Genomic DNA, 18,747 nt, shown 5'->3' with positions numbered 1-18,747 from the left:
AACAAATCTGAAATAAAGAAGGCAAAGTACTGCATTCCTGACTACACACACTAAACTACAAGATAGACAAAACTGTAGTGCGCTAAGGTGGGAAGTATCGACAAGTGCAAAAAATACTGTTTTTTTTGCGAGAAACTTAAGCAGTATTATTGGCAAGCAAACATATGTCATTCTTCAACACACAAACATATGAAAAGTGCATAGCAGTAAAATTGTGCATAAAATAACAGATCTGGAAACTTCCCCATAAAAACACAAAACCAATCTACACTACATAGCACTACAGTTACGCAACATTAGGTAGTATACAGACACAAAAAACATAGGCTACAAAATCTACTACAAGCTAAAGATATGAAAGTTCTGCAATATAAAAAACAACATATCCCAGATTTGGTAAATTTAACAAGTAAGAATACAATCATCCTACAATGAAAAGTTTTTATGTCTGTCATCACAAGAGCAGTCAGAACCATTACATGATGAAATATATGATTGACCGAAGTATGACTTAAAATCGACCATAAGCGGTTTTGTAAATTCCACTTGCTGGTTGTTTTTTTGAAAATTTTGATCAGCATCCAGCAGATCCTTATATTCCACATGATACTCAATGCCAAGCTTTGTAAACAGCATCTTAACGTCATCAGGAAGTTTCACAAAAGGATCAAATGATTTGAGAACTTGAGGAACAGACACAGAATTTTCACCATCAACAACCACAACATAAAACTTTTTTACTTCGTTAAAAAAATTTTCGGTTTTACTTTTAAGGCATGCTTGTATGCCCAAAGTGAATGGATCAACAACATCATTATGTCCAGTACAACTGTAACTTTGATAGTTATGCTTGCCCCATGGTGTGCAAAACAAAATAATATGAGTAGATTTTAGTATCTGCTCATGTGTCCACTCAAATGGGTTGAGCGTCTTCTTCATTTCCCACAAGTTAAATGAAACATTTGCTTCATTGCTTTGCTTCAAAACATCTGCTAAACTCAGAGCAGCTTTGCAGTAAAATGAGTCACTGACAATTCCATTAGTGCTTATCAGCAACAAAATTGATTTATCACTTTCTAAAAACAAAACAACACCAATGGATGCATGCTTTGTGTTGCTGTTGTTGCCAGGCATATAATTAATCTGTTCTTTTGGCACAATTAAAGGTTTCATATTTTCCCAAAAGTTTCGCCTGCTATATAACTAGGATGTAAATTTATTTGCCTATTTAAATGAATAAACCCAGACAAAACAATGAGTGCATAAAATAAGATATGCTAATTACAGCTTCCTGAACAGTTAACAGCCCTTTGCCCTCTGCAAGATTGCAAAAGGAGAATACACCTCTGCATTCACATTAACCATTTGCTGACAGCTGTACAGACAAAAAAAAAGACCAAAAAGTATGTATATAATCAACGAAAATCATTTAATTAACTATTTGATTTGATGGCATACCTTTAATATATCTTTTGCTTGAACGTTTATGCTTCAGGACACCCAGACCTAAATCAAAAAATCTCTCAAATTATTGATTGCGGAGAAATTATGACATATGTTTTGTAACAATTCATTGCAAATTTAAATAAACCATAATAACAGAATAGTTCAAAATTTGTGTTAAAACGATGATAACACTTCACTGAATTGATTGCATGAATTAAAATTAAATAAAATATTACCTTTATTTTGGTTTTTCACCAATATGGCCACACAAATTGCCAAAACAATCATGACTGATACTGATGCACTTACAATCACCAATATGAGACTATGATCAAATGCTGCAAATTTTATTTGGATTAAAAAATTGCAATAATTGCTACAACAAGATTTTTACAGGTATTTGTTGATCCATCATCATTGGGTTTTGGATTGCTAAAATTTTTCACCATTGGGTTTTTAATTGCTAAAATGTCTTGTTTTGGACAATCTGCAAAGTATATTTGTGCTGTTACATGCAAAATCAGACTTATGATAATCCTGATTTGGACTTACACTTTTAAACATTTTTTTGTCTTATCGAAATTACCTGGAATATCAACTTTTTTTAGTATTCCTTGATTATTTGTGTTTGACTGATATAACGGAAGGGCATGAAACTCCAAGAAGATGCTGATTCCAGGTTTTAACGAGTACTTATCTCCAAAATAATTATAAGTAATAACAATCTGCAAAAATCCTATGGGTTCAAACTCCTTTATGATTAAAACAAACACAATTTACATACCTTTTCATCTGATCGAAGTTGTTCTATCAACAGTGAATTAATAGTCACTTGAAGTTTTGAAACAAAGCTATGATGGTATTCATTGAGATGTATATAATACCCTTGTGGGTACTTCCGTACATCATTCCCTAAAAATGTATGGCAACAAATTTTATTCAATTATGTGTGGTTGAACTATCAGTTAGATTTAGTTGCGTTAAATAGCAATTTCAGTTACAGTTCTGTTTTAGGCACACACAAAGCGATTTCTGTGCTGATGCACTTGTAGAACAAGTAGATATTTTTGGTTATTTTTATCATTGTCTAATTGCAAAACAAGTTCCAAACAGTATTTTTTTATTTGGACGTACACATTTTGAAAACACAAAATAAAAGACATTGCAAAATTTAAGGATGTGAACTATTGTCAGCCATTCAATGAACCATGAACAAACATTACCGCTTGATGGTTTTATCGCTATATATGTCTATGATTTTCTCGGTGCTTCAGAAACCTTAGCCATGTCTGAAGCTATAGATGCTGCAGTTTGCCTGCAGTCAATTTTCAATAAAATTTTGTTTGGCTGAACAAATGCTGCAATGTGGCTCCCTGTACATGTTATTCCTGGTAATAAATTGCTATAGAATGCACTGCAGTCAACATGCCCATTGCAGAGAAACAACTTCTGGTGGATATTGGTTTTCAGGGATTATATTTATGTTAAATGGATACTGAATGATAAGCAGCTGGCTCATACTTTAACCAAGAGTGGGGTATCAACCCAGTATTTAACAACCCCACTGGGCAGTGGGGGCTGATCCAGTTAGGTTGCAAGACATGGCTGCCAAGCCTGCGAAACTAATGATATCTGTGATCGCCAAGCAAAGACCTGCGCAGTGGGTGATCATGCCATTGCATATAATATTACTGCATTATCTGATTTTTTTTTTTGCCTGGTTAGCCCAGGGTCGTGAGGTCAAACCTCACCAGGAGCTTGATTTTTCAAATCTTGCTCTGACTTGTCGGGAAAAAATGGCTGATCCACCTTGGTTGCAATGCCTAGGCTGTCAAGCCTGCAAACCCAGTATTTAAGAAATGTGTGTATGGCAAACTGAAATTTATGTTAAGCAATGTGGAGCCAATAATATGAATTTGTGTATAAGCTGCTTGGCCGTTTGGTCAGCAAAGTCGTCTGACAGTCACACCAGCTGCACTGAAATTTATGTGTTTAACAGTGTGTTTGTTTTTTGTTATTTTGAAAATGTAGGAGTATGTTTAACTATTATGTCCAAGTGGTGCCCTCCTGTTCAAATATGAAGGTAAATTCATATTGTTTTATTACATTTTTAGGCTCCAGATTAATGGCAACCATGTCTGTATTGAAGGATAATAGGTATATTAGAAGAATAACACATTCTCCATTTTGTAAATGCTAAAGTTTTTACCTGCTTGGTGCCATGTTATATTTAGACCAAGAACTGGGTTGCAACAAAGCTTAGGTCTGGTACAATTGGTTTCAGCTGATTGAATAAACCAACTAGAAGTAATATGAGTTGGTGATGGTGCTACTACCTCATTTGTTGACCATGGTGTGCTCTTCAGGACTGTTTATAGAAAGAAAATTGGGACATGCAATTTAGCCATTAGGAAATGCATTATTAACTAAGATTTTCATAAAATATAGAATAATACATGAAACTAAAAAAGTACAGGCGCCATAGTTTGTTTAATATGTAACAAGGCTAATTTTCACAAAGGAAAGGAGCATTTACAACACAATTGTTTACTATTAAAGAACATATTCATTTATTTGGATTTCTGTGACAATTGAAAGCAGAAATATTATGTATCAACATATAACTTGCCAAAAACACAATAAATAAGGGAAAATCTGCTTGTACATTCTCTTAACATAATTGTGCATGTACTATAAAACATATAGAGTTTGAATAGCTCACCAGACACTTTGCAATCTCTGGGTACCATGCTGCTTACTTCATTAGTGCATGTAATATATTTGTCACAATATACAGCAGGTAGCTTAAAGTGCCACCACATTGCAAAGCATATGAACAGTTTCCACATGCTTATTGAGGTATAAGACCCACAAATCAAGCACATTATAAACTGTAGTAATACTTTTGTACTCCTTTAAAAACTAGGTCCTTTGTGTTTTTTTCATCATGCACATTTTTTACCAAAGACATGTATGGAAAAAATCTACAAATACACCTGAAACCAACAAACAATTGTCATGCAAAATCAATAATACAAAAGATTTTCAACATAAAGAAGCTAAAATGGCAAAGCAAGTAAAATAGATAAAATCACCAAGAACAGCAATTTATGGTAACAACCAAAAAGTTACTTCTATTTGTGCATCAATTAACCTGATTATTTTAACATTTTTTTTAGTATGCTTTACAACACCTGCATTACAGACTTTTAAAAAACATAATAAATTCTGTCATAAAAGTGGATTACTCCACACAAACTAGACAAGAAAAAAGGCAACCCTTCACACATATGTATAATGTGCCCAGGATGTTGCAACAAAACCTTATCTTTTTTTATGACAGAAAAACTTTAAAATTCAATTCTCTCAGTTTCTAGTGTTTGTTTCACATGTACTGACTGTGTATTTCCTTGTGTTACTGTACTTTTTGTGCTGTGTAAACATATTGTGTTAGGTGCAAGATACTTGGAGTTGATTACTTTGAATAGAAAAGCCAAAGCTAATATGCTATTAATCATTTTAAGTAGAGTTGACATTTTGGACACCAACTGCGTTCATCATCAGTACTATGAATTGAATGAGCTACATGCAGCAGAGCACCGAGGTAGACATGCAACTGAACAAGCAGATGCATGTCTACCTCGGTGCTTTGCTGCATGTAGCATATTCAAAAAAATTAATATAAAGATATTAACCTGATAGAAATTCATAAAATCAACAGCTTTTTAGTATACTACAAAACACCCCACGCAAACAAGACAAGAAAAAAGGCAACCCTTTCACACATATGTATGATGTGTCCAGGATGTTGCAACAAAACCTTTTTTTTAGTGACAGAAAAACTTTATCCTTCATGAAGTTCAGAAACTATGTAAAGTCCATGCTTCCCAAGTTTCTTCTGCTGCATCATACTGTTTACACCACAAACATGCAGAAACAAACTACAAATGCCTGCTGACCTAAAAACAAAAAAATCAATTCATGCATAAATTAGATAGAGATAAATGAATAAACTAAACAGTGTAAGAATCGACATCGTGTAAATGAACATTGATATTTCATGCAAACAAAAATCAGAGGTGAAATAATAAGGAACTAAAGAACATTGCAACAACAATTCCAATCGAAAAAAGCAGTCTAAAACCAATTTACTTACAGCATAATTTGAACAGTTTTGCCTTACGCCACAGACTCTTAAACACTGACGACATAACAGTGATCCTTGAATCATTTTCTTTAGTTTGTTTCCATAAATTACACACTGGAGTACTACAGTCACTATTATTGCACACACACATGCGCTACAAAATAGGCAACATTGTTTTATTTTATTGAAACAGAAGTGTGACAGTAATTAGTGTTTTTTCAGACAAGGTAGTAACTGTTTGCATCAAATTTTCTGTTCTTGCTTTTCTATATTATACCCAATACAGAAGTTTGAACATGTATTTTGATCTACGGTCAAATCATAAAACTGCAAATAAATTTGCACCCTCTAGTTAACATTTTACTGCGTACATTTCACAAATATACAGTGATTGTAATAAGATTATGATTACCAAAAAACAGTACTACAGGAACGAATATGTTATGAAAATGTTGTGTAATAGGAAAATGTGATTATATTTGTATTATTTACTGGACAATGTATGTTCACATGCAAATAAATTGGAGGTAAAAGTGCAGATTGTTATGAAACATTGCAACACCATCAATTGAAAAACATTTTTGGAATCAACCTGCAAAAAGTAGAACATATGGTGTGGTTTTAAATTTGGTGCATGTGAGTGTTTCACAATTTCTTCATCCATACGTTTGATTGGGCCCAAGCATTGCATTATACCGAACCACTGCTTGATAAACTAAAACTGTCTGGTTGAATTGTTGTTTCATCATTATGACATGAACATAGACTGCCTTTGCATGATGCTTCAGTGTACTCACCATACCAACTAGAAGAGGCACAAAAGCTCTCATTGTTGGAAACTTGTTTCAAATTGGCAGTCTCTTCTGGACCACAATCAACAACAGTGGTGTGTTGACTGTTTTCAGTCTTTATGTCCGTGCTAGACACTTTAAGTAGTTGAACTTGGCAAACTGGGCTTCCAGCTTGAAAGCTTCTTGTTTTGTGGGCTACATTGTCTGGCAAACTCATTTGTATTTCTTTTGCCAGGGTCTGTAGGGTGTTAAATGCAGTTGAATCCATTTCTGTCGGTGGCTTTCCAGTTAGTTTAAAAGAAAACTGCTTAAACTTCTGTGTCAACTTGTGACATTTCTCTAGTTTCCGAAAATGTTCTGGAATACAGAGTGATGGCTTGTCATCAAAGTAGACAAGGTGATAATGTGGAAAAAGGCAAAACTGAAACATTCTTTGTTTTCTCCATTTAAACAAGAAGGTCATACTCATGACAAAAGGATCTGTTTTATTGTTTTGGCCTCCATCATTAATGTTATTATTCCAATTCTGTAATCCCATTGGTGTGCATACAAGAACAATGTTTTCATATTCAGAAACTTTCTCAGCAGTCCATTCTAGTGGGTCATGCACATTTACATGTTCCCACAAGTTGCATGTAACCTCAAGGTCTGGTCGCTGCTTTAAAATATCTGCCAAAAGTCCAGTTGCTTTGCAATAGATGTCATCAGTGTCCAAGGCACCATTTGACGTGCTTACAAGAACAAGACAAGTGTTTTTCTTGACTAAAAAGTTCAAAAACTAACAATTAAAATCCTTAATTATTATTTTGGTTTGTTAAAACCTACACTATTTTAAACAATGTGTATTCATGCACAGGCAAATACGGGTAATTTATTTATATTTAATTTTATAATTCTTATTAATTATTTGAATGTTGGTATGCTTGTAGATAATTTATTTACAAATAGAGGTATCTTAAAAATAATTTGTTTTTCTATTTCAATCCTATATTAACAACAGAAGTTTTTAAAGTAATGCCTAACATACTCTAACTAACAATAATGTGGTGAATAAAGTGTCGTTACTTTACTGATTTTTTTGTAGAAACTGTTTTTAGTGTTAAGCATCACCTGTAGTTCTGCCACCAAAACCAACAGATAAGTAACGTCCACTGTTTGAAACACCTAAAAATTTAGTGCAAGTTTGTGGTTATGAATGTTTCAAAAAAAAGACACACAAAAATTTGTTGGATAATCAGCACCTAGTATACCTAATGCAAGTATTTGTGGTTACTGGGGCATAAATGGGCAAACAAAGGAATTAGAAAAATAAGGATCCAATATATGTGCAAGGTAAGTTTCAAATGCATAGTTGTCATGTACTTTTTTCGTTCACTATGATGTTTACATGTCAACTTTTTTAACCCAAAAAACATTTTTTTAAAGATCTAATGAATAAGTACACTTGTAGTAGTTATTTGTACAAAAATGCAATGTCTCACTTACAACTTCGCAAATAATAGTTTGCAAACAAAGCAGCGACTACGACCATTAGAACAATTCCACCTCCAATACTCACAGCCAGTATAATTTTGTCTGAATTTTCTGCGAATAAAGTAAGACATAGCAACGGTATTTTGGCAAAAAAATAAGCAAATAATTGGTAGTTAAAAAGTAACATGCTACACACACTGAAACACAAATATCTAGTAAAACTAAAATTTTGCCTATTTCATAAAAATTTGAGGTACAAATTATTTGCAATCTTTTCCTTTTTTGCAAAATTTCTTACAACGAATTTTTCTCCTTCAAAGAGGCAACAAACCTTTGACTTCACCAGACATTTTTTTTGACAAATTAAATGCAGATAACTGAGTTTAACTGTATGCGCAGAATAGTAAATAACACAGAAAAACTAAAGATAAACACAAACAGCACTAACTTTAGGATTGGAATGTATTTGGGCCATATTATTCACAATGTTCTGAATATTTTGAGATCTTACTTTGCAGCTGATCTGCAGTAGTTTCTGGATAAAGTACATCTGTTGGTTTTTCATCATATTCATAATATTCGCCTTCATAGAAATCGTCATCATAATCGTCATCGTATCCATCTTCTGTTTGGTGAAAACCGCATTGATGAATGTTTTTTAATTTATTGCAAAAAGCAAACCACTAGCTAAATTTATCACAAAATTGCCCAAATATTCATACCATCGATGTTCTTTTTCAAGCAATATTGAGTTGTTTTCATTGCATCATCAGAGCAATCTAAAGTAGATGTTAATTGTCAGCTCGAAACAAAAGCAATAAAAAAGTTTTGGTGACTACTATGATGAAAATACAGAGTTAGGATACTTCATAAATTCACCAATGTAAAATAATTATTTTGAAGTTTCAAGCTTTTTTAGTTATATCGATCACAAAAAACTTGTGTCCCATTACAAATAACAGTTAGTATTTTGACTCAGCTGCAAAACAGTAGTTCAGTGTTGACACTGTCGCTTTAAATTAACTAATATTTGTATTGTGCTATTCCAGTTTTAGGCATAATTCAAACGAAAAGTATGAATCTAAATGTGGTTCATTCAATTTAAATAAAATCACAATGCATGTAATACTCGTTGTATTTGGATTCAATTTAATCGCATTTCTAATTTTTCATGTGATAGTACGGATTAGTAAAAACATTACACATTGTTCACAGAGGTACTAATTTACACATCTCCATCTAAAATAACATTGTTACAAAGCTTATTTAACAACAGGTAATTGAATTAAAACTATATTTACAAATAACCTGGTATATCAATGGTAAGGTCAACTCCTTGGTTATGTGTCCCTTCCTGGTACATTGGCAATGCATGTAAAGTCACATGAAAGCTTAATCCTGGATGTATTCGATCAGAATAGTCATGACCAAGGCAATCCAAATTGTACACTACCAGCTGTGTAGGTAGTAAGAATTGTTTGTTTAAGCAGTTTGTTTCCAATGATTAACATTTTTTGAACAAACCTGATTTGCACTTTTTGGTTTGTGGACATTAAATTTGTACCTATAAGAAGCAGATCCAGGAATGATTGAAAAGCAAATGTAGTATCCCTTGACAAACTGGTTTACAACACTACCTGAAAAACGTTTTCTGGTGAGTGTGGTAGAATTTATTTAATTTTTAAAGGATAAAACAGAAATCAAATTATTTTGGTTAACCAACATGCAAAGCAACATGTAAACAGCACTGTACCTAGTTGTGTCCATGTGGCATTCAAAGCAATTGCTGTTGTGTTGCCACGTGTTTGGTAAACATAATAATTTACAGTAAAATTAGTGGGTGAAGGGGCAGGCACTTCACCTTGTGTCCAAGGTATCCCATTAATTTCTAAACAAAAAACACAATTTAGCTAAAAGTTTTGGTTAGAAAAATTATGAACATAACAACAGCTGATAATGAAAACATGTCATTTTACTTGAGAAAACTTAAACATATTGGTAAATGTCATTAATATGTGAAAGAAAGTTGATCATTAAATATAAACTTGAAGAGTTTAAAAACTTCTAAGAAGCGTAAATCTGCTGTATGAGCATACAATCACATACAATACTGCTACAGATGTAACTATTGATAACACATATCATATACTAGTTTGTGTCAAGTGGTATGTTGTTATTGACAGAAAGCTTTTTATTGTTGAGGTAATCATTATTGCAACATTAACATTTAATTGGATATTTTATTGTGGGATACATACCTTCACAAGCCTCCAAGTTTCCAGAGAATAAACACTGTTGATTGCAAACCCGTCTACATTGAAATGTGTTTAACAGACACAGCGTCGCAAATGCTAAACAAACACCCTTGATGTATTCCATCATACATCACAAGAAGACAATACAGTACCCTAACAGTTGATTAGACTTTCCTGGAGAAACTGTAATAAACAAAGTCACATTTGTACACTGCTCATTTGGCTTTTGATTTAGGATTGTCTTTAAATCATTCATGTGCAAACACATAATATAGATAATCACATAATTTAAAGCTAAGCAAATTGATACAATACGAACTTTCCATTGGCAGCAACAAGCATGATCTTAGATTTACGATATTGTTGTGTAACTTTTGTATCAGGGTGGCTAGGTTTGCTCAAGCAAGTAACGACCTAGATAATATTTAACTAGAAATGTTTAAGAGGCTGTAACAATAAAGTGGACATGGCAGTGTACAAAGACTTGCTGTGTCACTCTTATAAAATATAAATGTGCTAAAATTACAATTTGTTTAATCTTGCTGATGCACTCATAAATTACATCGGACCCATAAAAATTAACAGCGTCAATATTTTGCCTACTGACATCAGCAGTTCCAGCCTCATCCAAATACCCTCAGCTTCTTTTGGGGCCCTAAATCATGTACATACAAGTTACAAAAATCTATCCAGGAATCTATACAGGCCTCAGATAAATGATTTAGAAAGTAACTTTGTTGTATCTTTACATATACAGTGTGGATTAACCCTTATGTGCCCAAACTTGCCATTTTGCGCAGACAAAATTAGTTTATACTCCACAAATTAGCTTGTTTATTCGGTAAATTTCCACCTAAATGTTGCTTAATGTAGGTTTGGCCATTGTTCGAGGTATCAATTGACGGCATGTTACGTTTATGGATGTAACAGGACAAATTTAATTTGGCAAAATTGGACATACCTATTTCATATATTTTACAAAAATTACATGTTATTATTCAAATTTTTTTCCATTTGCTCACAAAATTATGTTCTTCAACAAAAATAATTTTAAGGATTACTCTATTAGATAGCTTTAGCATTAGGCTGCATTTGTTTGCATCACAGAACAACTGTATCTTGTACTTCAAATGCACTGTAGGTCAAAAACGAAAATTATTTGAAAAGTTTTATTTTTTAAAAAAAACAGGCCATGAAGTAAAAAGGTTTCTTTTTTCCTTCACAAAATAAACATCACATTTTTTTGCTTTTATTTTTAATCTTGAGTACACAAATAACTATGCACTGAACAAAAACATACCGACACAGCAAACAATGCAGAAATTTGTTTTTTAATACAGTGATATTTAACTTGCAAATAAAAAGGTTCGAACACACAAAAAATATATATGTTTATAGCAAACAACCAATATAAGTTGTAATAAAGCAGATAGTGTGTGCAATGCTTCGCACTGCAGACTAATTGCAAAACAAGAAATATAAATAAATTGTGAAATCACAATATTGTTTGCTTTAATAAAACACTAATTCACAGGACATTGAACATTTAGGATTCCAAAAAGCTTATATCCGGGCACCACAGCAAGTCACTGTAACTACACAAGTGTGCTTGTTTTTTGTACACGGCACCCTTAAACGGAAAGTGTCGATAGATTTCGACAGGAACATTGGCTGCCCTCACAGGAAGACGCACTGTTGTAGTTACAGTAACTTGTTGAGCCACCAGATATACTAGAATCATAAGGTTTTTTACAACTGGTGTGATGACCAGACACTGTTTGGTCTTTGCCATGGTCTGTTTGCTTTTGCCATACACACTGGGTTAGAGGAATAGTTTCTGGGGATATAATTTCCCCTGTGAAATGTTGTTGTGTGGTTTTGACATTTATTTTGTTTGTAACGTCTGAAAAACTATTGAATAACATTGGGAAATTACCACAATACGGACTGTTTGTCAGCTGTTTAAAGAAACAATCAAACTGTTCACTAAGCTTATAGCAATCAAACAGCTTTAAAACTCTATCAGGAACACTGACTGAAGGGTCTTCATCAAAGTACACAACATGAAAATTATGGTTGTCTGCGGCAACATTCATCTTGCAACACTTTAACAATGTGTCAATGCTCATAACAAATGGATCAGCACAGTTAAATCTGCTGGATTGATTGTTTTCCCAATTGTGTTTACCAAGTGGAGTGCACACCAAGACAATTTGGGTAAACAAACTCAATTGTTCACTGGTCCATTCAATGGGATCATGCATGCAGATGTGTTCCCACAAATTGCAAGTGATTTTCAAGCCAGCATGTTTCAATATGTCAGAAAGAATATTGGTAGCTTTGCAATATTGGGTATCAAGTTCACCAGAAGTGCTGACCAGGACCAGACAAGGTCCCTTGAGTACTCCTGAAAATTAAAACATTTGAATGAGCCCATAAATAGTTTGATTCATATAAGTCAGTTAATCTTTAACTTGTACAGCAGACACATTGAATTGGTCCGTTGGCATCAAACTTAATGTCAACATGGATGAGACAGTTTGGTAAACTTTGGAAAAATACCAAACTACATTCTCTTCACAAGTCTTTTTTTTTATCTCGCAGCAATAAATAACCTCAGTTACATGTTTAAACAGTACACATTGATAAACAGAAAGTTACACAAGTTACACAAAAAATTACCTGTTTTGTAACTATTACCGCTGCTTTTCTCTTTTCCCAAGTGTTTCAAATGTTTTTCTAAAGTTCAATGAAATGAAACAAATAGGTTAGGTTGTCCATGTGTGTCATAATTCTGGTACTTACGTTTTCTGTAACAAAACTTGAAAAGAGAAACTAGAGCACTTACAAGCAAAGCAGCTGTTGCACCTATAGCTGCTGATACCAGAAGAAGTTTAAACAGTTTTGTTTCTGCAAAATTATGGAAAGTAAAAATCAAATTTAGGCAAGAAAAAAAGAAAAGGGACTTCAAAAGTATAGATTTATACAATTTATAACTATTTATAATAGGAATTGTTCTTCTGGTAGTCTGTCGTGTCACAATACAAGCAGTGCAATGTTTTTTCTTGTGTTTTTTTTGCATTTACGGTGTTTTATGTGATTGATCACTGTGACATAACCCTGAGGAAGTCTCGCCAGATGACGGAACGTTGGTTACAATAAAAAACTTTCGTAATGTAAGTGCCAGAAGAGCAATTCCTATTAAATACTATGCCTGACAGCAATAATAGCACCACAATTCATTACGTTTAAAAAATCCATGAGAAAAAATATATATATTATGTTGTTCTAGGCTTTTTAAAATAACATATATTGCAAACTTGTACACAAATAACAGACCAAAGATCATTCCTAAGTTGTAACATTCTTTTTCAGGGGGGATAAAAAAAAATAAGGCTTTGTTGGCTGTAGTCCTTTACATGGCCAGCTCTTTGCTTAATACCATTTAGGAAGTAGGTGTCAAATTCTTTGATTATGCTGTTGTTTTATTCTGCTTAATTTCAAAGGATGGGGTTGTGTTAAATATCAACCCTTGTCACTATTTATAATTGTGCTTGGGTAGGTGTTAACCTACACTCAATTGTTTTAACATGGAATTTTGAAATTTGAGAACCCTTATATCCAAGGTTGCCATACTGCGCTTATTTCAAAGATTTTTGTTTTAATTTAAAGAACAGTGTATAGAAAATAGAAATGTGCTCATTCATAAGAAACATGCTTTTTTTTCACTACTTAGTAGTAGTAGTGATGATGAACCAAGTATAGGTTCGAAACGTTTACTGAAAATGATTAACCGCATTATAGCTTTGACTTTTTCATTTAAAGTTATTAACTCCAATTATTTTGCACCCAAATTTAAAAATTGCTTTCAAAATCAGGCAATGTGACTGTACCACATCAAAATTTTGGTCTGCTACATATCAAAAAAAAGCAGCTTGCTTATTTTGGGGTTAAGGCTGGTGGTATCCCTACCTATATCACATAGTAGGTTCACAAAAAATAAAGAGAACTTACCAAAATGCAAATCTTTCGGTTGTTGTGGTATGTCAAATCGATTTAGTTTATGGTCATCATAATAATCTAAATCGTCTAAATAAAAACAAATTTGTGTAGCCTGTGGCTGTAGAATGGTTGTGACAAGCATACTTAACAATGTTTACTTACATTCATGAAAACTCTTTTTATTTTGGCAATACCACGAATACATAATATTTGGGTACTGAGGATCTTCGCAACCTATTAAAGCAAAAAAGTTAAACACACTTTGACAATTCATACTGCAAAACACCTATAAAAGAATAAGCACTTAGTATATTTTGTGCTTAAGTAATGTGCTCATAACTGAATGAAGTTGTATATATGTGTTATAGAATTTTTTTTTGTACTGATTTATTGCATTGTATTGGCGCACAAAAGGTTTTGCTGTGATCTAAAGACAGGCAAGTTGGATTGGGTAAGTCCACAACCATCCATCATGATGTGCATAAATATTACAGGCACTTGTGTGGTGGTATTTCCTTGTGTGACACATAACATTTTGCAATGTTATTAATCAGCAATTTTAGAGTAGTATTGCCCCTAACCAAGCCATTTTCAACAAATTATCAAAAATTTGACAGCTGGGCAAATGGGCCAGGTTTATAAAATTTACATGAATATATGGACTATGTTTATTTACCAAGACGACTCTTTTGGTAAAAGTATTGTGAAGTATCAACTAGGCAGCAGACTTCATGAGCATATAACAGTGTAATGGGTCTTGTACAGTTTTTGAACTGACCTATTTACACTAAATTAACAAGTAATAAATTGTTGCAAATCGTTTGCATCACTAATTCAACACAAATATAAAAATATGTTTGGGATTTTGAACTTTAAAAACAGAAGAAACTGAATAATCATAAAAACTTTAGTTTCAACTAAATAAATAAAATAAGCAAACCAAATTTTGTCTCCAGTAGAAAATAAAGAGTTACACACTTGAATAGTAAATGGATTTGACAAACCTGGAATGTTTATAGTTATATCAGTTCCAATGTTGGCAGTTTTTGACTGATACATTGGCAATGAGTGAAGTGTGATGTAAAGTCTGTCACCAGGGAGGATCTTGGACTCATCTCCACGTCCAAAACAATCATATAGAAACAAAATATCCTAAGAGGAACAACAAAAACATATTTTAAATTCCATATTTGACAACAGGTTATATTTCAAGTGAATATTTGTCAAAAAAGGTACCTTGTTTGAGTGAAAATGTGCAAAATCCAAAGTGAATAGAAACTTGTAAGAGCCAAGCATTCCTTGTTTACCAACTGTGAGATAATATCCTTCCACAAATTGCCTTACGTCTTTAGCTATAAATATGAAATAATGTCACTGGATAATGGCAAGAACTATTTTGCCAACACTACACATGAAAAATTTTTTTCATGGGCGCCTGACTCAGGGTTTTTGGAGTCCATACCATTTTACCTTCTGTATACACAGTTCAATAATGTTTGTAGTCATTTGCACAAAATAAAATGCTTTGATTTTATGGCCAATTCAAAATTTTGTCTATCGTTTATGGTAAAACTGACAAATTATACATCACTGCGCTTTTCAGGAAGAACTCTTAAAATTTAATGACAGTATTCAGACTAGTTTCCTTTTTGTTCAAAGAAAAACACCAACCTCTTTGTGACCATGAAACATTGAGAGCAATTCCCAAACTGTTGTTTGACAACTCATAAAAATACCAGTTAAGCTGCCGCCACCGAGGCGGAGGTGCAGTTGTTTCATTTGTAGACCATGGAGGGAGACTTACCTCTAAACAATAAGTTCAAAGATCTTTATGGAGAGTTTCGCAAATCCTTTAAAAGACTTACTGTAACAGCAAACAACTCACAAAAATGCCCTTTTTAAGGTCACAACTGGTTTTGCTGACACAGGTGAGTCAAATATAATAAAGTACTCACCAATAGCTTGGCATGTTTGCCCTTTGGAGTATATTTGACAGTCACCACAAGACACTACTTCACTGTTGCAATAGGCGGCAGTACACAACAGAACTGTACATGCCAGTAAAACTGTTTCATCATGCATCTGTCCCTCCTAATACTTCATACACTCAGGGCAAATATGAAACAACTGACTTTTCTATGGCTGGAAACCCATCTGCTACTCTGTGTGTGGGTTTCTAACTCATTTCCTTGCATCCTACACAAAACAAAAAATATTCCGAACACTTTTGTATGGAGAACAATACCAGTTTTAAAGAAGCTTATATCTTCAGAATTTTGCCTAAAAAATCTTGAAATAAAAAATACTTCCACTTTTCTTGCAACAAGGATAATCAAAAAAGCTGAAACTTCTGAAGTATTTGAATTGATTTTCCTTCCTAGTAGCTTTCCCAACTGAAATGAATTACTAAAGCACTCCACAAACAAAAACCCTACAGTGAAAGGAACCATTTCATGTAAACTGATACCTTTGGGAACAATTAATTCCACCTAACATTATCTACTCGCATGTAACTTGATTACACACACAATTATGTAATTTATAAATAAAACAAATAGACTGCTTTGTTGTAAAGCAAGGATGTGATACAAGAATCAGACTGGACTTGTAACAGAGAAACAGCAATAATATCAGTAGTGGTTCTGCCATTAACTGTTGCAGACAGATCATATAATAACACTAAAGTTTAAATAAAATCATTTAGGAGTTTAATCAGCTGTATTGCATCTGATTCAAATGTGAAATGGCATTTGAAAGAAAATGTCTATTGGTATTTCCAAAAAAGACAATAAAATAACAATAAACGAACTGAAGAGTACATACAACAAAGGCATAGGTGTAGATTTTCAACGTTTTGTCAAACACTAGGGGTGACCTTTCCAGGGAAACAGCAATAACCGTTCAGTCAGCTTTCGGAAAGGGGCACATTTTGGGTTCATTCAGTCTATTGCTGATCCAGGAAATGCAATGTAACAATTAAACCTCGCAATTCAAGTTATGAGCCGCGCATTTTGGTAAACCGTTCGCCTTGTGTATTTGTGTATGTATAACAAGTTTCGAAGAACCTATTCGACCAGGGGAGCAGTGAGGATATTTAAGTACAAAACACACCTTAATGTTTACTTTGGTTTATGGTGATTTTTTTGGCCAAAAAATGGCAAAGAAATCTTTTGGTATATTTTTGACTAAGGAATATTAAAAAAAGGCAAACATATTTTGTAAAAATGACATCTAACAATCTTTATCGCATATTTCAAATATCTTCATTCAAATATACCGTAAGTAGTAAATGCCTTGCAAACTTTAACAAGGGCGATATTCCTTAAATCTTCAATTACGATCACATGAACAGTTTAGGTTGAATAAATGTAGTGGAATCAAGGACTATATAAATTCATATTGTTTGACAGTTTATCCAATTCAATATTGCTAACTGCTGATAACCAATTCATAATTTTTTAGCATAGCATTAAAATTAAATATTTTTTGAGTTCCAAGTTATATATTGTGCATAGGCCAGTTCAATAAAATAGTACAATAGATTTATCCACATTTTTTGCACTTTAATCAACAATCAGTAGACAAACAAAATTTTTAAATTGCAAAAAATTGGTAGTCCGCGTACCAATAAACATCCGCCGATAAACATTCTCTTTTCTACATTTGAAATAAAAACCATGTGCTAACAAACACAACATAACTTACCCAGATTAGATACATGTTAGGTAGGCCTACCAGCATGCAAAATATTGTGATATATTCTGTATTGATAAATGTTTCCCAAGAATTAGCAAGCCTATTTTATAGTCTTTTACATTACCAAAAGGTTGTAAGAATTGGCATGTTGTTTGTTTTACAAGGTTTTACAGGTTGTTAAATCAATTGCTTTACAATATTTACATTTACAAAACTAAGACTGAACTTCAAAAAAGTATCTGAGGAATTGATATGTCTTTCAAATAGAGCACCACACATGACAAACCATGCAGACTCGCAATAAACCAACATACCTGTACGATTCCAGTCAACAAGATTGCTTTATTTCTCCGCTGTGTTTCGGTAACTTTAAACAACAACACAGTAGTGCCTTTTTTTCTGATAACAACAGCACAATGCACAATTATCGTGAATGTTTTGATAAAGGGACCACATGGACCTGGTTCCCAATGGTATGCAGTCAGGCGTGAACTCGAGCCCGAACAAAAACTATTGTGTAACGGAGTTACCATGCCAAAAGCGGGGTTTTTAGTTCACTTTTGTCGAGGTGAAACGTCCGATGAAAGCTGAAAGCCTTACTGGCAAGCTTGGTACAAGCATGTTTAAATATTTTTTACGCCTTGGGTTTGGTCTTTTCTGTGACGTTGCTTTTGTCGGGTTACAAATCATTGTTCGTGCAACGGCTTAAATGTAACGAAGAAAGTTCATGCCTCGGGTTGGATCTGTCCGGTGACGTTGCTTTTGTCGAAAAGACTGTTTTTTATGCTTCGAATAGTCTCTATTGTGGAGCTTTTCACGTTCAACTGATTTCCTCTTTGGGTGGACAAAAAAAGCCGGCCCACAACAATGGGCTTTCGTAATTGGCCTCGTTGGGCTTGCCTTTTTTATGTGAAGCACAGTTTTTTCCTCACTGATT

At 33.5% G+C, this 18,747-nt stretch overlaps 2 protein-coding genes across 6 annotated transcripts; both read right to left on the bottom strand.

The window, feature by feature from the left end:
- Positions 1 to 8: 8 nt before the first annotated feature.
- Positions 9 to 4,904, bottom strand: LOC145913391 (uncharacterized). Of its 2 annotated transcripts, none has more exons than XM_083001030.1 (8): positions 4,169 to 4,902; positions 3,656 to 3,814; positions 2,231 to 2,358; positions 2,033 to 2,171; positions 1,841 to 1,933; positions 1,683 to 1,784; positions 1,459 to 1,506; positions 9 to 1,076 (listed from the first exon to the last, which is right to left on the bottom strand). In XM_083001030.1, exons 1-8 carry the CDS (start codon positions 4,329 to 4,331, stop codon positions 427 to 429), a joined length of 1,482 nt encoding a protein of 493 aa, XP_082857156.1. In that variant the 5' UTR covers positions 4,332 to 4,902; the 3' UTR covers positions 9 to 426. The 2 variants fall into 2 exon arrangements, with proteins under 2 accessions (XP_082857156.1, XP_082857157.1); XM_083001031.1 differs by lacking the exon at positions 9 to 1,076 and adding an exon at positions 1,086 to 1,375 and having other exon boundaries at positions 4,169 to 4,904.
- A 501-nt stretch (positions 4,905 to 5,405) lies between these two features.
- On the bottom strand, positions 5,406 to 18,570 carry LOC145913367 (uncharacterized). Of its 4 annotated transcripts, none has more exons than XM_083000994.1 (10): positions 18,125 to 18,570; positions 10,116 to 10,767; positions 9,611 to 9,745; positions 9,382 to 9,494; positions 9,166 to 9,313; positions 8,580 to 8,636; positions 8,369 to 8,482; positions 7,870 to 7,968; positions 7,495 to 7,548; positions 5,406 to 7,146 (listed from the first exon to the last, which is right to left on the bottom strand). In XM_083000994.1, the coding sequence occupies exons 2-10, from the start codon at positions 10,237 to 10,239 to the stop codon at positions 6,284 to 6,286; spliced, it is 1,707 nt and encodes a 568-aa protein (XP_082857120.1). In that variant the 5' UTR covers positions 10,240 to 10,767; positions 18,125 to 18,570; the 3' UTR covers positions 5,406 to 6,283. The 4 variants fall into 4 exon arrangements, with proteins under 4 accessions (XP_082857120.1, XP_082857119.1, XP_082857121.1 ...); XM_083000993.1 differs by having other exon boundaries at positions 10,116 to 10,295; XM_083000995.1 differs by lacking the exon at positions 18,125 to 18,570 and having other exon boundaries at positions 10,116 to 10,295; positions 10,639 to 11,733.
- Between the last annotated feature and the right edge of the window lie 177 nt (positions 18,571 to 18,747).

This window comes from Ascidia mentula, chromosome 9, assembly GCF_947561715.1.
Source record: "Ascidia mentula chromosome 9, kaAscMent1.1, whole genome shotgun sequence".
Classification (NCBI taxonomy): domain Eukaryota; kingdom Metazoa; phylum Chordata; class Ascidiacea; order Phlebobranchia; family Ascidiidae; genus Ascidia; species Ascidia mentula.
This window is presented reverse-complemented; position numbering and strand designations above follow the sequence as displayed.